The 25,033-nt window shown below is 36.1% G+C and overlaps 1 protein-coding gene across 5 annotated transcripts in view; it reads right to left on the bottom strand.

Moving 5' to 3' along the window:
- Window positions 1-25,033, bottom strand: part of LOC124167949 (nephrin-like) — a 567,792-nt gene that overhangs the window by 2,177 nt on the left and 540,582 nt on the right. Inside the window, exons 7-14 of one of the 5 annotated variants that reach the window (XR_006866796.1) lie at window positions 20,327-20,457; window positions 19,808-19,967; window positions 19,339-19,632; window positions 16,550-16,852; window positions 15,182-15,241; window positions 8,660-8,995; window positions 6,622-6,773; window positions 5,108-5,472 (exon numbers count right to left, since the gene is read on the bottom strand). Coding sequence is in view for 4 of the 5 variants with exons in the window: in XM_046546015.1 (XP_046401971.1) it covers window positions 5,164-5,472; window positions 6,622-6,773; window positions 8,660-8,995; window positions 15,182-15,241; window positions 16,550-16,852; window positions 19,339-19,632; window positions 19,808-19,967; window positions 20,327-20,457 (1,745 nt within the window). In the remaining variant the exon portion in view is untranslated. The remainder of the gene's footprint in view (window positions 1-5,107; window positions 5,473-6,621; window positions 6,774-8,659; window positions 8,996-15,181; window positions 15,242-16,549; window positions 16,853-19,338; window positions 19,633-19,807; window positions 19,968-20,326; window positions 20,458-25,033) is intronic. The other 4 variants (XM_046546015.1, XM_046546016.1, XM_046546017.1 and 1 more) reach the window with 4 other exon arrangements.

Raw genomic sequence — 25,033 nt, 5'->3', positions numbered from 1 at the left:
TAATGGATTTTTGGAAGAGGTTCCAGATCCGATTGGAGAAAATACATCAGCATGAAAAAGAAATAGTCAAGCAAGAGAGGAACATTATATAACTCTAAGGGAGAATGAAGCAAGATGTCTCAATTACATTCATGTGTATCATTACATAATTTGGAGTACTCCATGACTGCTAAACTCCAGGGCTTGTCCTTGGCAATACATATTTTAAAGGACAGGAACAGGACACAACTTCAGTGCCCCAACATGCTATTATTGTCAGAATCTGTTGCAATACCTCCAATTATTACAAATTTCATGAAGTGACAAAATGATTTCTTACTAAAAATAAATTATTCCATAATAGCAGTCTTTTTTATGTTGTTTTATTTGAGGGGGGAGAGGGGGGGGGGGAAACAACAGAGAAAAGACCGAAAAGAAAATTATGAACAGAGAATCACTTCCAGACAATGTGAATTTTGAATTTCTCCACTGTGTTCAATGCATGACCTTGAAGTTTTTATCTGGCTCCATTAGTCCTCCTCACTCTACGCTAAAATGCACAAATTCAAAATTAAGGAGCTGACAGATAAATTGAGCTCTGATATCATGCCCTGTCAATACATATTTTCATAATATTTTCCGTATCTTGTTCAGGGCTATACTTGAAAAATTTACTCTTAACAAACTCTTGACATCTCTCAGAAATGCTTTTCATACATAATACTCTGTAAATAATTTTGCAATATGTATTTTAAACCCAATCGAGAGACTTCAGGCACATAGAACATAGGTATAATCTACCTGTAGATAAATAGACATAGATCTTTTCAAGTCCCAGTTAAACTCTTAAGCTGTAGAAGATAGATTGGAAGTCTTCTATTAAGTGTGGGATAATTTGCCAAGTAAGCCACAGCTTTTTTCTTCCTGAACAGTTACAGCAGGGACAGACCCTTCTAATCTCCTCCAGACCCAATGGCCCATGGCGATAACTTAGGTATAGATTAATGGAACCTAGGATTATTTGGTGAAAATATTCCATACGCAAAAGTTTACAATTTGTTAACTGGATATTAACTCCGCTCCTTCAGTCTCATGAGCCCATTGAGAGGATAGTGGAAAGATAGGCTAGTACCTGAAGGGAATGGAAATAGAATTCTTCGATTTTTTAATTTGTCAATTTAAACCCTCCTAAAATGTGCTATAGGGAGTAGAGTCAGTTTGCTAAAAAAAGTTCAATTGAGGATGCCCAAAAGCGATAATAATAAATAATAATTAAAATGAAATAATAAAAGTTTTATTAATAGACAAGGGAGAAAATTTTCTAGAAGAAAAATCAAAAGTTAGAATGGCAATGGACCAAAGTTCACTGAGGCTTCTTGTTTGCTCAATAGTTTTACTGATATCACATGTATTCGTGTGAAATATAGCCAAATACTGCTGAATATTGCTCTGGGTTATGGGGCAAAGTCATGGCTCTGATTGGTTCTGCATCCTTCTTAGCCCTACATCCCCCTTGCAACTTTCTTTGCAACAGCCAAGGGCACATTTTTCTGTTGGAAACACTGATAGAATGCTAACTATTCACATAAACTTGCAGACCAAAAATGACTAGATTTATTACTTACGTACATATTAATGCAATGCATTCTATTAATTCCTTATAAATGATTGAAATTTTAACTGGAAACTTACGAAGTAACATTGCCAACTAACAGAAAACACACTACCAGAATAGCAGATTACATAAAATGCATTTCATGTCAATAAAGGTTCTATTCATGCATAATATCGTGAAAATATGTAGTGCGTATTGATATTTTTCAGTACATTTGCCCATATGAACTTAAATTCAGTTAGCTTCAACCAAGTATAATATCATTTCTACTTCTGTGATCACTATGAAAAGAATGAAATTTACACTTAGAAGACGGCCTTCACACCCTATATATTATATGTATATTTATATTTCAGTATATCTACATAGTTTCATGCATTGTATTTCATCTCACACTACATGTCTCATTTGTTTGTAGGTAGTAAAAGAAACTCTCAGAGAAAGTCATTAAAGGTAAAAACAGGTCTTGGAGTAAGGAGATTGAATATAATGCTTATTAATAATACTGTAATTTTAAGAACATTACAATGTACAGTGCAACCTCGATATAACGACACCCACGGTACACTAATAAACACTCGCTATAGCGAATTGTCGCTTTACCGGAGGTGGAGCAAATAATAGCCAATATACCTGTTGCGAACAGATATACAGGCACAGGAGTGGTGCGGCGACAGATAAACATCTATCCGATAAACGAAAGCATAAATCCAGACGAAAGGCGATGTTTTTTTGCATCACTAAATTTCCTTACTCAAATAACGACTGACTATTCAAACAATTTATAAGCACCGCACTGAATAAAAATCGTGCAAAGCATTGTTTCGTCAATCCTTATATTTAACGAACGACAGTTTACCACATAAATTTAAGACTGAGCACTCCATTAACTTCATTTCTAACAGATCGCTAGCAATTACAGAGGTTAAGGAGTCTTGATGAAAGTCTTCTGGCGGTGAAACCCTCGCTATGGCGAGAGCCAACGCCGAAAGGGTCTCGTAAAAACGAATTTTTTAACACGCTTATTATAGGGTCAATTGACGGTGCATCGGCTATCTCTCGTAATAGCGGGGGTGTCGCTATAGCCCGTACTCGCTTTAACGAGGTTCCACTGTAATTAGGCTCAATGAAAGAAGCACTGACAGATTTTTCTGATAGCATATGGGGAGTACAGAAGAACAATGGTTTTATTACGTGATTTTTTTTCAAATATAGAGCTTAAACATCAATCACAAGAATACATATCAAACAGAATAATAAAAAATACATCTACATCACTCTAACTTCTACCAATAATAATAATACCTAATGTCAGTAGCATTTAATAAAAAATGGTTTAAAGAAATGGCTACATATATGCAGTGGCGGCAGGTGCAGAATTGAGGCTTGATATGGAATGCAAAGTCTGAGTTTTCCCCATTCCGGACTCATCTGAGTTCATGTTTGTACCAAACTGGATTAAGATGGCGGCTGAATGCAGCTGTTTTCCCAGTGTTCACTTTCCTAGCCGAGCGATTGGCCCCCTTCCTGAACTGCCACAAACAATCCCATCAGAAAAAAGGGGTGCATGAGGGCTACAGTGGATATAAAGGCCTGCAATCGGGTTTTCCCTTGGGCGAATTCTATGCCTACTGTCTGGGGGTGACATTGCCTTGGGACTGCATGGAGATCATTCAGCAGGTCACCCCTGACCACCCACTGCCGGCCAGCGTTCTGCTCTCAGAGGCAGCTGTGCCTGAGGGAGAACTTAAGGAATATTCACACAGCATGGTGAGGTCAGAGGCATAGCCAGGGGGTGGGTTAGGGGGATCCGGACCCCCCTCAAAATATAAAAACCCATTTATTGTTATTGATAAAAGAAAACAAAAATTGAATAAATCATAAATTTACAAAATAGGTATTTCTCTAACAAATGTAGGTTTTTCGATTATAAAAATTGTTAAAATTAGTTTAAAACCCATTACTTAGTACCCTGTTTTTCAAAAATATTTCCCCTGGTTTTGGACCCTCCCAAATGAAATTCCTAACAACACCACTTCGGAGAGGCAGCCAACACCTGAATTCATCTGGAAACACGATATCAGCATTGGCCAGTTGTTAAAAAAAGGCACTAAGGGGATCACAGCTTGATGTCTTAGCCATTGGACATAGTGCATTAACCCTTTCACACCGGATGTCGGGTGGAGCCAAAGGGCATTTTCAAATGCATAACACCTGACATCAGGTGTAGCTGTCGCGAACTTTTCAACGCAGCCGACCGGATGTCGGCTCATGCCGACGTGAGGGAAGGGGAGTGACTGCTGAGGTAGCAATTGTCGGATGCATTCAGGCCTGCCACACCAGGCACCAAAATTTTGTTTAATTTCCCGCTTAATGCAAAAATGAGCAGGGTCTCCACAATTAGCAGCTCATCGTCTTCTGGCCTGGGGTGATGCAGTTGGTGGAGGCACCCCATCGAGCTGGGTCCTAAATCTGAGGGATGAAAATATCCTGGCAACTAAAAGAGCTCTGTACCAAGAGGTTTAAAATACTCTTATGCCACTTGTACCATGAAAACGCTTTCCTATTGTAGGCACCGGCAGGAAAGGGTTAAGGTACAAGGCACTCAAGCAGGAAGCGTGTAGTCTCTGAAAATTCTGTGCCGCCACTGGGATTTGAAACCAGGCCCACAGGTTGGAAAGCCACCCCTCTAGCCAACACACCAACACAGGAAAAATTTGTGAAATACATAAGGGAACACTCTCTCTCTAACTCTTGCATACTCCCAAAGAGGTGGCTACAGTGTACTCATTTTCGCAAGCCTTTCAGGCCTCTTTTGCAGAAAGATCAACAATGTACAACTCCCCTCCCATTACCCCCTCCTCACCACCACTCAAGTGTAAAATGTGTGGCGATGCAATACATAAGGTTCCTTGGGGGTACTACTATTACTTACACCACTTATATTTTAAATAAATTATCCCAGGTTTCGATGAATAATCATCATCAGGCACAAAGTATTATCTGTTTATCTTATTATTGTAACCTTAGTTACGTAACAGGAGAAGAGATAAGTTTAGAAACGGAAGGCTGAATAGGGGAGAATAGAATGTGTAAAGATAATCATTTATGCAAGTGTTTTCCTGGTTAATACATTTTTTTAAATATCTAACTGCTCCCTAGAAAATATAGTTTGTGGAGTCCTTGCTAAATTTAAAAATATTCATTTTAAAATCACTCCTAAGGCAGTGATACTTTAAGCGTTCCAAATATTTTGAAGTTAAGGTTAAAAAAATATGTATTATGTACTGGTTAACGAAAGCTAAACATTATAAAACTGGCCCATAATGACTTACAGCTCTTCAGCACACAAACACCATCCACCACTGCAGATATGATGTCTAAAGAAAATTATGAAGTGAAGGAGAGACTATCAAGTGACATCTACACCGCTCAACAGTTCAGGTTACTATTCTGAGAAGAGGTATTAGGAGAGAAAAATCTTCTATCAATCTACAGGATGCATTAATATACCTTTCTAATGACTACAGGGTAATTTGTTCACTACAGCATGACGGACGGATCTATACCGTGCTTTCTCTGTGGTTCGACATGAGCGGGGTCTCCACGCTTGGCGGCTCGTCGTCTTCCGGCCTGGGGTGATGCGGTTGGTGGAGGTGCATGTGCAGCTGCGTTTGGGGATGCATCATGGGAGGGTGCTGATGGTGGAGCAACAGTTGCTGGGGCTGCGATAGGCCGCTGCAGTCCATGGGAGGGGGAACTTTCTTGGAGACATCGATCTGAGCGTATACTGTGGGCTCCTGCCGTCTACTCACAGGGGGGGCATACACTGTATGGGCTTTGGGAAGGGCAAGCTCAGCATAGGTTATATCTTCAACCTGAAAAAAGGAAAAAAATAGTGATATCTCAACAAAGGTATTTTTAACCGTTAGAGGGTTATAGACATAAGATTAATACTAGAAGGACCAGACCTGTCATCTTGACGGGTGACCTCTACTTATTTACTCACATTGCCTAGAATTTTTTACTATTGATATGAATGAATGAATACTGTTGGTATGATGAAAAAAAATTTTAAAATCTTGAAGGTGGCTCTCCAATGAAAATTTTATTTCACCGACTCAATAAACAGCGTTTAAAAATAATTGATGAATATATAAAACCATTTGAAAATGCTTATCAGACTTCATTGTCAGAAACATTACTGCTGAAAGGTATTGCATACCACCGAGGCATCAGGTAGGTAATGAACCCCTCCCCCCAAAACAACGACCCTGATCTGTCTCTGCTTGATGTGTGAAAATTACGCAAATGAAAAGTCATTTTCCTTGTTTAGAATCCAGACCCCAATCTCCTTAGTTCATTCCAAATGTGTTACTACCTATTAGAACAGCCAAGGGATCATCTTTCTTTAGTGAGTTTTTTCTTGTTCTCTAATAGCAAAAAAAAAATGCAAAGGATTGCAAAGCTTCGATTATCCATCATAATGAAGGGGAAGCTAAATTAACAGTCAAAAGAGGCTGATTATCTTATCACTTTCAAGGGATTTTTATCTCGATTTCTCTGCATCTTTTAGAAACTCATTCCATGGAAAAACTGAGTGTTTATGCGAGGGTTATCATAGGAAATTAAGAACAGAGGAGAAGGGAGTGTTAAGAGGGAGGTGATAGATGGATGATCCGTTGAATTATCATTGAATGATGAAGAATCATCACCATATAGCACATCTACTAATTGCAAAGAGATGCAAATAAAAAAGAGAGAATGGATAGTGTCAAAATTTAATAAATGTTTCTGGGCTTTCCAATGTAAACGTGAAGAAAACATCAGTTTATTCAGGTTATTCTAAGGTACTTTTTTCTGAACTACTTATGAGCATGTTTTGTTTGATTTAATATTATGAACCCGTCAGTGAAATATACTGATATCAAGCACTAAAAATACCTTGATGGTAAAACATGCGGAGAAAGATAATTTCTGATTTTTAGATAATGCGCATCATTTTAATTCATTCTAAAAAACCTCACCATTTTAGGAATATTCATGACATTCACACTGTCATACGATGAGTCCATGTGGTTGCTGTGAGGGTGGATGTGAGGTAACGTCTCATACATGCGTGTTGAAGTGTTATTCAACTTCTCAAATGCCTTCTCATCAGCATCTTGATAATCGTTATCTGGAATAAAATGAAAAAACACGTAAAATTAAGTTGAGATGAATAATTTAGTTAATTTCACATGCATTATTTTAAACTAAATTGACTGCTGACTGCTTTATTAGAAAGTGTAACATCATATCTTTATAAAAAAAATTGGGTCACTCAAACTCAAAATCGTTTTTCCTTAAAAAATTTGATAGAATGAAGGATAGAACACGCCGTGACAGAAAACAGACTTTCCCATTCAGCTGTTTGCTCAAATCACTAGTACATGAATGGCAAACATTTGCAAAGGGCGATGGGATAAAAAAGTCCCGTCCTCGGTTCTAGTGTTAACCCATTATAACCCAATGTTGCTTCCAAGCAACATCAAAAATATATGTTCTACTCTATTCAGGAAATATCTAAACTACGCATTATTTTGTGGTGTTCATTGTAAAAACTAATAATTTAGCTACCGGTATTTCTATCGGTTTTGCACTCAATCATAAATGATATTTATGATTGAGTGCAAAATTTTCAAATTTTCATAATGAAAAATCTTGATATTTGAATTCTCGCAAAAGTAGCTCTGGGGTAGAAAGGGTTAATGATAGGGTCCAAAAATTGCCAAAATCACCTCATGCTATTAACCTTTTGTCAGGTGCAACATTGTAATTGTGGAGTTCAGACACAATGTGTCTCAAAGGTGCAAATGTGAGAAAACATCATTAAGCTTAGCATTATTCAGTGGTACACATTTAAAGTTTAAAGCAACATTATTAATGTAGTCAAATACTTGAATGATGTCTTTCCTGCTGTGCAAACACCCCTTTACATGCCGTCATACAGCAAGATGCAATTTAACGTGCTCTGTACGCTATTAATAGGGTAGTTTCCTTCATCAAAGAAAACGAAAGGCATTGATTGCGATTCATTACCCACCATTAGTGTATTCATGATATACAAATTATTTGGTTTTAGAAATACGGGTTTAGACAATTGGCAGGGGTCAATTTTATCCTCATTTGAAAAAGGCCAGATTGGCGCCCATGCAATACCACTCCACGTGACATCACAGGGACCTAGTTTCTACACGAGAGGATAGGAGTTTTACATCATCTGCGGTTACCAATGCATGCATGAGGCACAGAGCTCAGGGAAACAAGTCTTAATAATCACCTATTAAAACTGGGTAAGGTCGGAAAGTTTTCTTCGTTTGATAAGGTATTAATAATTCTTATTTGAGCCAAGCGCTACCAGCTAGCAGGGTACTCTGCTACCTGCTAGCATCCTGCGTCGTATCAGCGCTCAGAGCCTCGCCCCAAGGTCACCTCACTTGCGGCAGCGGGAAGCAGAACGACGTCACGCGGAGTTTTTCCCGGCATTCATACTTACCTGTCACGTTTTCGCGTGCTTGAAAATTTTCACTTTTCATTTAATCGCGAAAAATAGATATCGTCATTTAAAAATCTAAAAGCGTGAAATGAGTAATAAACTTTCGATTTAGGCAATAAAAAAATAATAGGAAACCACCCTATCATCATTATGTGTCATAAATATTAGCATGATAATTCTATAAGATTATTGTTTTTCTTTTGCTATCTTATCTTTCTAATAATGGTTTTGTTTTGCTATATTATGCCATTATTTTGCTTAATTATACTGAAAAATCTGCTACTGATCTGTCGGCATAAATGCGAAAAGTGAAAGGCTGCATGAAGCACTTCAAAACAAAAAGCCACCATAAGCATCAAGGGTCTATGCTGCCTAGCGGCATGGAAAAGTGGAAAAAAATAAATACTGTGCCCGTTAGATCCATTGCACCCGACGGAAGGTTAATGTACGTCCCCTTATACATAACATAAAAATAGACTATAAAAAATTGGTGAAATTGCACAAATAGAGAAAGAAAAAATAAGTACCATTATTCTGAGGAATAATGTCTGGGTTCTTCTCATCAGGATCGGTGCCGTCACAGATGTCCTTTCCAAGTGTCTGGCCAGGAGTTTTCTCATCCACGCCATTGGTACAATGTGTGGCAGTCTGAGGGGCTCCTTTGCGTGTGCCTCTAACTCCGACAACACCCCCTGTTCCTCCGTTCCTCATCGCCTCGTCATCTTCATCCCCGTCATCATCGTCATGACCCCTGAGCCTCATGACGACCACAATCACCACAGCCACTAACACTAAGGCAGCAACAACACCCACAAGTACAGCGAGGATGGGAGTTATGTGTAGTATTGTGCCTTGCGCAACTGCTAGAAAAATGAAACATAACATGACATTAAGCAAATCTCTTCATACTAAAAAAAAATCATGTTGGAGAAAAAAAAATGCGAAGACTTTTAAACATGGAAAATCTATCTTTTTATTTTCTATTAAGCAAATCTCTGAATTTGTGTAAGAGTTGAATTCTAGGGGAAACTAAAATGGAACCAGATATTTGTAACCACCCAAAATCATATTGTTATAAAAATATGAATTTCCACTTTTGCTGCCTTTATCATTCCAAAACCAGTTAATTTGCAGAGGTTACAGAATGTATTAAGCCTCTTTGAAGTTATGATTATGTCTAAACAGATAACAAAGAAGTAACGATGAATGAGATATAAACAGAATGACATGAATTTAGGATCTCTTGAACTTCCATTTTACTTAAATACCATTTCATTTACAACATTAACATATCATACATTTTGCATCCTTACGTAAGCTAAAATAAATAGATACCTTACTTATGGTTTATCCCATTTATGGTTCTAAGGATGCCTTGACATGGCAGTTATGGCACAGGCCCAGTTTGGAGTGGGACACTTTGGCATTGGACACTGGCAAGTGAGTGACTTTTACATGGAATCAGCGCAGGATTTACATAGCACATACAACCTACATAAACTGTTGCTTAATACTTTCGCTTACTCGGTGGCGTTAAAAAATTACCGCATTGAATATTTTCACCAGAGTTTTCATTTTTAAATTTCTTATGAATAAAAATTATTTTAAGTTTGTCATTTCACTACCTATCTCTGTACTTACAACAACAGTCAATTTTTCCGGTATGTAAATATAAATTCTAATTCTTTATCTTAAATTAAAAAAATACAACTGAGAGAGTACTATTTTAAATTTTTTATACCAGGCAAATGATGAGCAGGGTTGACTGCCCTGCAAATTTGAAATGATGATGAAAAATGATAGCTTTATTTTTGAATGAGTTATCCATCGTGAAAAAAAAAACAGTTAAACCGATGGTATGCATTCTATTAACTGTTATAGTGAGTCCAAATATTATCAGAACATTAGGCATAAAGTAGAATGGTATGCCATGGGTCATCTGAGTGTATGCATAAAATACTTATCATACGCATCCAAAACTACAGGATATATTTCATAATTCAAATCCCTTTTCATTAGAAATGAACTTTATCATATGAAATTTTATTCTTACATGGTATAATTTCAAATGAACTATAGGGAAGATCTCTCTCAAATAGGTTATACACTCAACAAAATTGTAAATACAGTAACTCGAATCACTAACTGCTTTATTTCTCATCTGAATTCCAAAATATCTCATATCATGTGATTCCCAGGTCCAAAGTGACCCTGGCCAAAGTGTCCATTTAGCAAAAGCTATATGCAATTATGTATATAAAAAATGTGATAAGTTGGATAAAAAGAATTTCCCTTGTACCAGCAAACTATATGAAGTTGAAAAAAAGACCAAAATTCCATGACAGAATGATTTTGTAATGCAATAAAATAGTACCCATTCCTTTGTCAAGGTAGTCAGTGCAAGTGTAGGCCAAATCTCCTCAAAACCGTATCTTAAAAATTTATGAATAAAAGAAGAAAATAGAATCCCAAGCTAACCACAAAACAGTGAAGTATGAGTCAAACATACTCAGATAAGGGGGCAACATACTTATTAGGGTCTCCAGTAAACTAATCCCCCTAAAGCCACATTAGCAGTTGGAGTGAATTTTTCACTGTAGGGCAGAATGAATCACAATAAACTGCCATACTTAATTATTTTTATGAAAATTTCAGCTAGACAGAGAATAAAAATGTGGAACTTATAAAAAAAAACAGATTTCACTCTAAGGCCCGAGCGACTTTTCTTGCTCTAGGATGTTTTGCCAGAAAGGTTTGAAATAACCTTTTAAAGAGAATCAACCGTAAATTTAACCAATGCTTCCACTCTAAATAAGTTGAGGAAATATTATTCAACCCTGGAGGCATTAGCAAGTATACCTTCATTTGGATAAATGAATCTTAAAAATACCTAAATTAGCTGCAGATTTAAAGACCAAAATGAATTCCACAATACAAGCACTGACAGCCAACATATATGTGACCTAAAATGTTTTCTGATTTAACTCCTGTGATTTAGCACAACTAGCTACACAGGTATGAGAGACCAACTAAACTTATAGGACACAGATACCTAACAACTTCGTAAAATTTGAAATACGCTGAGGCTTAAAATACCTTCTTCATTTTTTTGTAATACTATGTTAGAATGTCTAGCAAATGCATAATATTATTTACAGATTTTTCAGTAACCATATCATGCAACTATATAATAATGGTTAACATCAAATAAACAAAACTTGGTTCAATTACAACAAATACAAATAGAATGACAACATGCCACGCAGTTAATAAATAAAGTACCGAGAGCAAACTTGTACAATTTCCAAAATTTTTATAGCACTTTAGCAGGCACTACATAAAAAATAAGTACATTTATAAGTAATAAGCATTTATAATTCAGGCAACCATCAACTGATCTACAAAAAATAATGAAATCAGTTAGTACGATGATAATATTTCAATGGTAGGGTTGGTTTAATAAAATGCATATTTTCTAATTTGAATAGCTAGTTGTTGTGAGTGAGCCGAAATTTGAATCTACCAAGTAATCTATGATGCCTCTGGTAAATGCACTGTACTCTCCAATCGGGCTGGTAGGCGATCCAAGGGAGTTGAGGTAATTCTACTTAAAACCTAAAAATTGAATTACTTCATATCCATGCAAGTAAACTCATTAATTGGAACTTCGGGAGTTTATTTCACCCAAAATATATTTCCATTTATTTTAAATCCTTTAAACAACTATCAAAATAAATAAATACTAAAAATGTGCCAATTGAATTGCAATTCTCATGGATAATTCAACCAGACCAGGAATAGAAATGTAGACATTACGAAGAATACAGATTTTTATCTGGTCTGATGTGGTCTATTTTTCTTCGAGGCAGTCATGGGAATGTAATTGGACAGGTTTGTAATGGCCAAATAAAGAGCATTCATGACAGAGACTTCAATGTGCTCCATTTAGTATATAATTCAACATGTAAATATCTGAGTAAACTGGAGTTTATAATATAAAGGGGTGCAGTTGCAACATCAGCTACTCCACCTTGAATAACATCAGATTTACATCCAGAATAGAAGCCATCATATTCAAGGGCAGATCATATAAATTGACTTGTATTTGTTAATAGATACATACATGGAAATGGCACATTTTACCTCATTGCTCTTGTATGCACGCAATGCGTCACACATGGTCAGACATTCAAAAGGGTATTTGAGTTCCTATAATTGTGCATATTTGATATGGAGAGTCAGCTTATAAGAGTAACTAATTTGGAAATTATTCAAGCATTTCACAGTAGCTGATTTTTTCTAGAGGTCTGCCATAGATAATCTCTATGCATTTAATGGCACATGAGAATGAAACTTCTTTGAATTGGCATAATTCCATATTTTTGATACAATTTCTTGGTATAAACAAATAGTCACAACTGTTTTCAAACTGCTTTGCATCTGTCCATTCATATACCAATCATACTCGAGTATTGTATTATTACTGTGCTCCAAATTAACAATTTACTCTTGAATTTACTTTCTACAGCTACATTAAAATTAATGTAAAAGTGATGCCAACAAGTGGTAGTGATTTCACTCTTTCACATTTTGCATTCTTAGCTGGATGAATGAGATGAATTTTTCAAAGTCAATGGAATCAGGGTTGAACTAAATCAGAAATGTTATAAGGAAATCAGTTTACATTAAAATTTAAAATTTTTTCTCTTCATAGTTAAAGCCTATTTTAAAGAGAAAAAAGGGTCAAGCACCAATTGTCCAATTAGTTCATTTAATTTCTTGATAATTCTTTTCGGGTTACTACAGGGTCGACTCATTTTTGGTTGAGCGAGCCAATGAGTCAAAAATGAGTCGATGCGGCATTTACCTGAAAAATGATTATCAATTTAATCACCGTGGAAGCCTCCTTAACCATTTAATACCTTGTTAGGTTATCCATCAGTTCTTCTACCATTCACCTAGTCTCTGCCATACTCTCCCTATCCTACACCCAGATATTTTTATCACAATGATGGAGGGTAATTGGAGTGAGGAATCCATTTTAGAGGAGTTAATTTGGAAGAGATATAGGTGTGCATGCCAAGAATTTTGAGGGGTGTGATATATTTCTAACCTGTCTCATGATCAGTGGTGAAATTCACATTAATTGTAATGGGAAAAAATTCCCGTGGACTGGGATTCAAATCACAGACCTTTAGCTCTCCCAGAGGGAAATTTTGTCGGAGCAACTTAACATACATCCAGGGGCGCAGGCAGAAATTAAGGCTGGGGAGGGTTTGGGTGCAACTAATACCGAGGTGTGTGGGGGTATGGAATACCCACCAGGATAAGCGGTAGGTACGAGATTAATTAATATCGGAATTTTAAGATAAATGGTTCAAAATTGTGATTTTATGGCTTTTTGAGGGATATTTTATTAATCCTTATTCTATCCTATTAGTAATATCAATCCAATTAAATGAAATGGATTAAACTTAAAAATTTCTCTGAGCTCTGGGGGGGGTTTTAACCCCCAAAACCCCCCCTCGCTGCGCCACTGCATACATCAATGTGATAATTAAAAGAAGGATTTGTAACAATGGAAATTAAAGATGGGATACACAAAAAGGAACATCAAATTCGTCACGTAATGCTTCTCCAGTCAGCAAATATCCTTGTCATCACAGTGACAAATAAATGGACACTGACTGCCTTATGCTGTATAAGAAGGACACAAAAGTCAGGGAACAGGAAGGGAGGAGAAAGATTCCGATTGTTTTAGCTCAAAGCTTTCGGAGTAATAGCTCAACAGCTGTGGAAAGTATTGGAGAAACTGAAAAAGTGCAAATAATGCAATGCTCCCAATGCAATATCATGCCTCTTTATTTCAAGTACTATCTTTAGGGAGAAGCCTTTTTTCTTCTTGCTTAAACTAATTACAGTAAATGTTGAGGTCATTGTTGAAAATGAAAAAAAAAAAGATTCCTTTGGATTTGTTTTATAATTAAAGTAATTCATCAATTTTTCCCATTTTCCAGCAATCACATACATCACATGCATTGGGTTGACCACCGGTTGTGGCCAATTTGGAGTCCATTCTGCCTTTTCCTCCCACAATACAATTTTATTTCAACACGCATTCATTAAGATAGAAATTTTGTTAGTGTTTTCAAACAAGTTAGTTGTAAATTCATCACATGAATGTATTGTTGGGAAGTTCAAGGTTACATCTAACATAAACACTTGACATCAGTAACTTGTCATAGGAGTCAAGGAACTTGGATAGCGAAGTGGTCTGCTGAGTGGTCCTGAAAGCCATGGTTGGTGGTTGAATCCCAGTGAAGCAAAATTTTCTCCCATGGCAATTAATGCAAAAATTGAGGAGGGGTTTGAAGATTTGAACCTCTTTGGTGCCATTCTGCCCCACTCACTACAGCCATGACCTCTACTCTTACCTGCACTTCCTCTATAAACATCACCAGTATTAATATTAATTTCAAGGATTAGGTTCAAAATACGTAGGGAAAGCATGGAATAGAAACCAAATCACAAACTATGAACTAAGAAAATGATCATGATCATGATCAGACTTTCCATTTTTAAATCCCCTCCAATTACTGTGGAGGAATCACATTTCAATGTATGCATAACTAATCAGACTTATTTTATTCAAGAAGTGTCACAGTCAAACATTCGTCAAAAGTGCAATATCAGGTAAAATTTTATGCAAGGATGAGGAATACATATAATGTACCTACTTTATTTAGCATGATGGGCCCATCATTTCATAATCATAACCCGCAACCAAATAATTCCACACACTACTGCAAACAAAAGTGACTACAGGTACTGCATGCATCTTAAGTATCATTACTAATCTCATTTACAATACTTTATGGAGGATATTTTGACTGGTCAGATGCAACCTGATGTCTTATATACTCCGCTGTAGAAATACAATTTTATTTCAACACGCATTCATTAAGATAGAAATTTTGTTAGTGTTTTCAAACAAGTTAGTTGTAAATTCATCACATGAATGTATTGTTAGGAAGTTCAAGGTTACCTACATGCATTTATCCCATTTGAAGCATCAGGACCAACGGAGTAGTTCAAAAACCGGTAGTAATCTGTAAAAATTCGTTTCCTAAATTAGAGGCTCTTCTGAGAATCAAATAATGCAAACTTAATTACATAGATTAATATGTTTACTTGAAAGTGCATATATTTTATATAATCATGATGTAAGTTATAACCATATCACCCAAGGAGCATATTAAACACCATCCCACAATTTTAGATATTAATGAACTTCATTTCCTTCACTTGTGAACATAGTTCAGAAATTTCCATTTAAATATTGCCAATCAATCTCAAATGTTCAACCTTTAATGAATGTCATACTTGTGCTGGGTGTACATTTGGTAAGACTGATATTGATTTTCCCCTATAACATTTCATTTAGCCTTAATGAATTCATCCATCTATCACATTTCTTCATTAACCCTAATCTAATGAACCATAGGGTGACAAAATGTGCGAATATATTTCAAACACACAAATTTCTTAAGTATCACCTTAAAACTTCAAATCACATTGCACGTGCCTGTTTCAAAAATTCAATTCTTGATGATTGGATTTGTTATAATACCTCACAATTGTGATTGCTGAAAATTATTTGAGCTAACAAAGCAATTACCTCACAACACCATGTACTCTTTGTACATTTGTAGTTTTGCAACATTCCTGATAAGCCTCACAATATGAAAAAAGCAACAAATACATGAATCCCAGCTAACTATCCCATGGGTACTTTGAATTAAATTTCTTATCAAACACAAAGGAAAATTCACAGTAAATTTAGGATTAATATCATTCTTTTCAACCGTGGTGAGACAATTACTTTAATTAGAAGAATTAATGAGATCATTACCATATCAATCATGAGAATGAAATGTAGGCAATCATGACAGACCTCACAGAGAAAATTTGTAAATACTTGTAAAACAGCTAAGCAATTCATTAAATATTTCAGAGCATGAAGCGCGCTACCACAGAGTTCCACTTCTTGAATATTTACCCCATTGGCGGTGAGATAATAGGTACTTGTATAATATATAAGGAGGTCTTGAAAAGCATAATCTCTTCCTGCTATGTGCTTTCAGGAGGGGGTTGTAGATACACATTTCCTGATTTTCAACATACCGCTGTACATACCATATCTCTAAGTGAGTGTCTACCTACCTACTTTTGATGTGAATTTGATCCTATCTATAGGTGCCAGGAATCAAGCATGCATGACTATTAATATGCACAGAGAATGCCCCCATAAAAGTTCCTTATTTCTTTACATTGGAATTCAAAAGTTGTCATTTTTTTACCTTAAAATCCTATCAATTTTTAAAGCATTCAAGGAAGAATTATTTTTTTTCACTTACAAATTCCTGTCCTCTTCTCAGCTGCCTTAAGCGTGTATGCATGCAAGGGAACTGCGTCACTGCGCCCCTTTCCGTTTGCTGCATAAACAGATATAACAAATCCAAGACCAGATTCAAGACCGCCAACGGTAAAAACAGGAGTCCTGTTCGTCACATTCGACACAAGAGCATGGGTTTGTGTGTCAAACACTTCCATTACAAAATGCTGAGGGAGTCCCCCATCAAAACCTTCTGTGCACTCCACATGTAGCGATTCAGCAGTCTGGTTTAATATGCTGCAGTTATGAACTGGATCAGGTCGACCTATTGAAAAGGTATGAATGACACAGATTTGTAAATTCTTTCAATTTATTGACTATAGTTACTCAACTAAAGATATCATGCTTTTTGGTGGAGAGGGACTACTAGTTTGAAGTTTCTTATTTGGGGAAGGTAACTGACAACTAAAAACTTTCAAATGAATGTTGGTAAGGTAAGTATTACAAGGATAATTGAATACGCCTATCAAGCCTGGCATTAAACCTGTTCTCAATGAATGCCGAGACTAGCAAACTGAGCCCTCAACAAGTTTCAGGAAACAACCATGGACTAGCTAATGCTAAACATTGGTGGGGTCTCCGGTAAGTGTACTCAAAGGAAAAGATACCTAAGAAATTTTCTTTCAATAGAATTCAAACTAGGATCCATAGAGTTAGTGCCAAACACTTTAACTTATCCAGCTACTCAAGCATCCACAGCACTTTTGAATTTTGGAGATTGCTTTAGAGCATAATGTGATGCATTGTTCTTAGGTAAACAATGCAACATGACAACATGTTTGTGTGCACAGAAACAAAGTCACAATGCTAAAGAAGATCATTGAACACAAAAGTACTTGCTCTTGATTATTATAGGGTAGGGGTGGACATAAAAATATGATCTGGTCTTACTGGCTGCTTCAAAATAACATCATTACTCCATTGGCCACAAACCAAATTTTTACAGGTATATTTCGACTAAATAAAAGCACAAATCATTTATTTATTAATATGTTGGTTTTCACTACTTTGGATATTGCACAACAGTAGCAACTCATGACTGGGATCATGGCCCTGGGTCAAAGAGGGAAATCAATAACATAACTACCTCATCAGGTTGATCCCTAACCTAAGGTTTAAAAAAATCCATCTTTCGATATTTTTCTTTCAACTTTATATGTACTAAGAATATGGTCAAAACATTTCATTATTGACTCCTTTCTGCATTCGTAGAATTCTCAAACCTTAAATGTGCTTGAAACCTACATACATCCCATAGCTCTTTGTGTGGTCACTATACAGTTCACTGCACTATTGCATCTCATAATGTGGAGTCAATGAATGAAAAAGATTTTATGATGACTGGATCCCTGTGGCAATGATGCACTTCCTCATTTATTTTCTGGCTTTGATATGAAATAGAATGTGATGAAAAATCTCTTGAATTAAAATCACTCCAGGATAAAATATATTTAATTTTGATGAACAATGAACTTTGAACAATAAAAACTTTGAAAATATTTTGATCAGTGCCTTTGATGAGGTGTGGTAAATGAAAGTACATGTCCGAATGAGTGAGAATATTGTTGAATATGCACACAAATGTCATGCATCATAAAGATAAATGAATTGGTTTTATAGTGATACGTACTTTGGATCTTTTCATTCTAAATAATTTTCCCTCTCCAATGCAATTGCATACACATGTGGAACTGTGTATTGGACAGTCAGGGACTCCAGGTTCAAAGATATATGTTCATACGAAATTGGCTGGCTTGCTGGTGTAACATACCTGACTGATGACAGTGAGATCTTATTTGAATCCCAACAACTTAAATGACTTTTAACACTGATTTTCTCCCTTAGGCATACATTTTCTACCATTGTAAGCTTTCTGAAAGACCTATCAAGAAGGTACAATAGTAACAAATAACCAATAAAAATTGTCTTGCTTGCAAATGAAATTTACACAAGAAGTAAAAGTGAAGAGAGAGAAAAATTCTTGCCACCTACTAGAGAGACCAAAATTCACTGAACATGGAAGGAATAGAAAAGGACTTTTTATTTTGGAATAGACGATAACTTTTTGTATTGTATTGCCATTAAATGATGCAAACATCATTTTTCTTTAATTTCAGGAAAAACAAAATATATAGAATCCAGATGGCAAGAACTTTTCTCTATCTACACCTTACACATTTACTCAGAAATCTTTTCCATGGCCAGGGTAATATTTTTCTGCTCTGTTTACTCACATTTCATAAAAATGATACGCCCATCCTGTGAAAAGACTTACTCTAATTTTAAGATCTATGTACATACACTGATTATTTGAGCTCTGCCTACAATCAATAATTCAGTATAGGTTGTTGTACAGAAGGTATCCTGTAATAGGGATCAGGTACTCTCACACAAATATTTGGGTTATCGTCAACGATGTATTTTTTCTATCACTCTGAAAACTTTGCTATCTCTACAATTTTCAAGAAAGCACTAAAAATTCCATGTAAAAATTGATGGCATACAAACATTTTTACTTCAAATGATGAAGGAATATTAAAAACATCTATACATTTTCATGGTAGCTAAAACACTGAGCACATGCAGCATAAAATTATAAAATTTTCCACTTTGTTTTGCCAAATTAATTTTTTCTCCAACAAAAAATGCTGCGCCATGCTAAGAATAAAGTAAAACAGAGAGTTATTGCCAGTAAAATCAGAAGAAATTGATGGATAGAAAAAAATCATGCACAATGTCTCAAGATCTAACCTGCAGGGATAATGTGGAAAACACATGGATGCCTTTGGTGGCCCAATTCATTTCGACCCCAGCAAAGGAGGGTTCCATAGTCGAGTTCAGTCATTGGAGTGTAAGTCGCCACACTTCTTGCTCGGTCTGCCACAAAATGTGATTGCTGTATGTCTATTGCCTCGGAAGTGTTGTTGAATTTCCAAATGAAACTGACGTCCTTCGGGTTAGCTTCTAGCTCACAAAGAATTTTTGCAGCTTCTTGCCGTGCCACACCATAAACCTTTTGCTGCCCTGTTCTGCAAACTGGTGCAACTGTGCACGAAAAAATTGGAGTAAACTTTAACATAAGTACACCATTCCATTTTATTACCCAAAAAAAGTCATCATGAATGCAAGATTTGTGGAAGGAATGCTAAATAGAATTGAAATCTGCATGTAAACCTTTATGTATTCACATTTATTTGAAAAAACTTTCATTTTCACTCACATTTGACATCAAGGTTCACTGGATTGCTTTCTCCATCACCCTCTTGATTGCTTCCTACACAGGTGTAGATTCCTGCACGACTTCTTGTCACTGATTGGAGTACAAGGCTTTGATTGCTCACTATTGTGCCGGCACTGGCATTATTAAATAATGTTTTTCCCTATATAAGCAAGAAATAGACCAATTATCCTTCATTATAAGCAAAATATCAAACTCCAAACTTATTTCAATATTGTCCAACCATGGTTTTGGTAGCTTAGTGCACTTTTATAGGTCTTTACCATGTTTGGTGTTTGATGTTTTGTAACTAGATTAATGACTTCCTCAAAGTATCACCTGAGATTACCAAGGAAGCATTGAAAAATCTTAGTTTGGGTAATTTACAAACAGTTTACAGAAATCCACATAGTCAAGTGCTCATGGACACTGTTAGTGGGTGCTTTAATTGAGAATGAGACATGTCTTTAAAAACTGCATTTATATGGTTTAAATCAAGAGATAATATCATCAGCCACTTACATTGTGCCTCCAGCTGACTTTGTACACCCAAGGGTTGGACTTGATGTTGCACTCGAAGTACACGTCGACTCCCTCTCTTATTGTGCTGGCATTAAGGTTGCTCCCCAACTCCAGAGTTACAATGGGCACATCTGAAAATAGAATAGAAAACTCTCATTCAAATAAACGATTTTAAGAACCTCTGCTAGGGAGATTTTACCAAAAATGTCACGAAAATACCATATTTGGGAAAATTTGACATAATCTGCCTATAACTGTATTTCATCGATTGAAGACAACAAAAAATTGAGCGTCATATGCTAGTTGTTCTTGAATTGCACTATGAATCAGACCATTTCTATAAGCTCTTCTGGCAATGCTGAACGAAGCAGAGGAAAAATGCTGATTATGGCTAGAATGTAAAGGCGTTGTGACAAAAAACTGATATAATTTTTTTATAACATTAGAATAGATATTGCAAACATTATAAATATAAATGAATTGCTTTGCACTTTGCGAAAATTTTCGAAAAAGGATTAAAAAACGACCGAATTGGAAGCATAAACCAAGCTTCTACTGGCTGAAATAGGATCTCCTCTAAGTAGTTACCTTGCCTTTGAAATAGGTGCATACATTCTGGCCATTGAAAAATATGAATTAGCAAGAATATGAAACATCTGCATCGTATCGATGTGTAATTTTTTACTATTTGCTATTATAAAGCATAAATTTTCATTTTGCTTAGCTACAGCACAAAATTTTTTGCTATAATGTTGCTATAATATTGTTGCCAGGGGCGGATCAAGAATTTTACTTGGGGGGGGGGGGCACAAGGATATGATAGGCAAACGGCCTTCTCGTACTTGGGATGGAAAACAATGCACAGCAATTACTGTACGAAATATTCTCTTTATATTAACATGAAAGTTATTAATATGAAATTAAATGATTGACGCTCTGTAATACACAAAATAAAACGAACGTAATGATAACCAAATAAAAAATCTTGTCTATTTTTTAACATCTGGGGGAGGGGCAACTACCCCCCCCCCCACTAAATCCGCCGATGATTGTTGCCGTATTGCTAAGAAAAACTTTATCAGTCATGTAAATAAAAAGTATATCCCGGAGTGTATGCAGCACCACACAACTTTAATGTGTGAAATGCATACTCTCTAGGCGCCAATGCCTTCAATTGTGGGGAAGAAGTATTCACGAGTTTATGAGTGATTTTTGAATTTATGAGTGATTGCAGGAAAAATGTATTCGTATGTTTGCCCCTTTATTATCATGCACTCTGATTTGGCGATGGGTACCTCGAAAAAAACTAAAATTGCAAACGTTAAAAAAAAAGATTTTTCACTCGGATCTTATAAATGGCGAAAAAAATGTTTTCTTCAATAGCTTAATTGATGGTGCTTCTCATAGAAAAAAGTATTAATTTAGTACCCTCTGGATATAGTAATCAAATTTTTTATACCTTTAAATTGTAATTAGCCTCTTCAGTTTCTCCATTAATTTCTTAATAACGACTCACCACGATACACGTGTTCAAGCCCACTAACATGCGATATTACATATGTATGCGATTTGTATGAAGTGTTGACATACGATTTTAAAGAAGCCATACATCTCATTGAAAATACAATAAGCAATAATGTCACATTGTATACTTCAATATTTCTATTTAATAACTAATCCTTTGAAATGATAATATATCAGTGCATAGGGTCATTCGAAAAGATTATTTTATAGGTTTTAGTGCATTTTCAAGGAAAAATTCACTAATTAGATAAAAGAAACATTAACATTATTAAATTTCATAAGCCGTGAGTTTCACTTTCCGACAAAATATTTTTCACACGACATTGCTATCCTTGTTTTTAACTTTTATCTAGTTACTAAGACTCAGAATAGCGTCAAAATCTACATCCGGGCTTGCAATTTCCTATATTTTTCCAGGTGAGGATCCCGAATTCCCCCAATAAGGAGGGCCCCATCATGATAAAATCCACCGAAACCTAAATAAAATTTTCGAGTAATCCTTTCAAAAAAAATTTATCTTCTTCCAACAGAAGTGATAAATTAAGAAAGATATTTTGCCGAACGGATAGATCTGAAAATATATTTTTCCCCGGACCATAAAGGACTTCAATAAATGGTAGTCGTAATTTTGTTTGAACATTTGCTTCATATATTAAAACGGCTGGTATCCTGACACCCCCTGCCACACTTCTTTTTAGGAGGCTTGCGAGGCAGAATGTAGATGTAGATGAGTCCCATTCAGGGCCCCCAATCACCCAAGACCCTGATGCCTGCTGAAATATTTGACCCATTCGTATTTACATCTCATACTCCAACTCTGAAGTCCGCACATTTAACACGTTGCGTAACGGGGTATTTAGATTCCTAGGAACGCCGATTTGGAAATATGTGCGCATTAGGGCGTTATGCCTTTGGTTTAAACATGGTTAAAAAGCTCATGGTTAGAATATAACTTTACCCAATCAAACGCTATGATGCATCAATTCATTATGAATAACGAACAACAACTGAAAACGTACTAACGAATACGTATTGTACGCTTGAAAATTGTTTAGGTTGACGCGCCTAAAAGACAAGAATCTTCGTCATCCGTCCGGAACGTTCGGGGAAAAAAATGACGAGAATTCTCGCCATCCGTACGCAATGTTTAACATATACTTCATACAGGCGACGTAATGCCGTGACCGCTGAATGATTCCATGGAAGCCACAGAGAAAGAACCACTTCTCACCGACGGGTCCGCACCAGGTTCACGGGGATATGGAAGGTAATGGACTTTATTCATGAGCATTCCGGGATGCAGAGCGCGGTAGTTGAGGCGCGGCGGTTTGAGCGCGGGAGAGGAAGATGGATGCGAGGTGCCGGGACGGGGCGAAGCTCGGGAAAAGCTCGTGATGCCGGCGATTTGGGACTCAAAATGACGGTAGCGCGGCGTGTGAAGCCTCATCAGGCCCGCCATTTGGCGAATCAACGACCAACCACGGTGGGTGGACGTACGGGACCTCAATAACCCCCCGGGTGATTTTTAAAGATAAGGAACAAGGTTACTGCCCCCAATCGTATTTTAGAATATCAAAGACATCTGAAAGCTGAAAAACGTCGATGCTCACTAAGAAAACATTATTTTTATTTCATACGAAACGATTCACCTTAAGCTCAAGTCTACTTTTAAGTAAACTGAGCATTTTTAGGCAATGATTCCTTGCTGGTGCATATTAGAGGAGATACTTGGTACTTATCGACTGTTACGTTAAATAATATGTCCCAGGTTTCACTAAAAATGCCTACGGAGTAGGGTAAACCCTGGTCAGCCCACTTAACATTATTACGAATGCGTAGAATGTACAGAGTATCTAATTTATATTTATTCATACTTCTGAAGATATAAATGTATTCCCTGCTTTTCGAAAGTGATACTCTGGTTTTTCACTACTACCACTGCATATGAAACAAATGAAAAATGCTAAGGCATACGCGTGAGGTATTGTTCTCAATTTCATGTTCACTTTGTCAAGATCAAGAGACATTGACGTCCTCACAACATTAAACAATATTCTAAACATAATGTAAAATATTATTTTCATAAGATACCAAGAGAAGAAAGAGCATGAGATTTTACTGGATTGGTAAAGCAACCAATGGAAACATTGAGAAGGAGGAGGATTCAGATTCATATTTTTGGGCGTGAAATTCCATGGATCGTTGACAATATGCGATACACACCGACGCGCAAACTAAATCATTTAAAGTCCTTCGTGTGACAAATTTGGGATTTTAAATTAATTTCGTACTTGTTTGTAAATAGAGTACTTCTGCCTTTGTTCAAATTAGGCGCATCATCCACATATGACACCCATTTTTAAAACGCTAAATTATCAGCCTCATTAAAATATTTTTCCCTGGATTTTGGGAAAAAAATTCCTCTTCCTTCTTGATCCGGAAATTTACGAAAATAGGTCAAATAATTTTTAATTACACCCATATTTTGGAATGATATACTTAAAATTAAATTATTCAAAGGCCGAAAAAATGTGAAAAAATATATTATTTAGTTGTCGGAACTCAACGGTTTTAATTCAATGAAACCAATGAAATTCATTCGACACCAATGAAGACGATGAATATGTCGTCCGTGGAATCGTCAGCGCTGTATAAACACTTAACCCGGTGGAAATATCGAGAAGACTTGAAATGAAAATTTAATCTCGCGGAAATCAATGCGGAAAATTATTTTCATAATTGAGATAGAGTTGAATGATAAATTTAAAGTTGGTAAAGTAAACAAGCCATAAGACGCAATTAAGACCTGTAGATTGAGAGAAATGCAAAAGTGATACTCTGGTTTTTCACTACTACCACTGCATATGGAACAAATGAAAAATGTAAAGGCATACGCGTGAGTGATTACCTTAGGCATTGAAAATAATTTTATTTTTGAAATTCCTTCAGAAAACTTATAATTTATTCAAATTTTGCAATCATAGAATCCTTCAGCTCTTCAATTTTTCTCCCAAATTCTAGGGAAAAATGTTTTAATGGGGCCAATGATTTAGTGTTGTAAAACTTGTGAGAGTTTGTAATTATAAGGTGTCTTCGGTGTCACATTATAAAAATGTTCAACTTAAAATTACTCAAGAAAAATATAGGCGCAGATAAAAGAAATGAGCATACTCCTAAATTTTT

The sequence above is a fragment of the Ischnura elegans genome, chromosome 11 (assembly GCF_921293095.1).
Source record: "Ischnura elegans chromosome 11, ioIscEleg1.1, whole genome shotgun sequence".
Lineage (NCBI taxonomy): Eukaryota > Metazoa > Arthropoda > Insecta > Odonata > Coenagrionidae > Ischnura > Ischnura elegans.
Note: the sequence above shows the minus strand (reverse complement) of the source record. Positions and strands in the feature narration are given on the sequence as shown.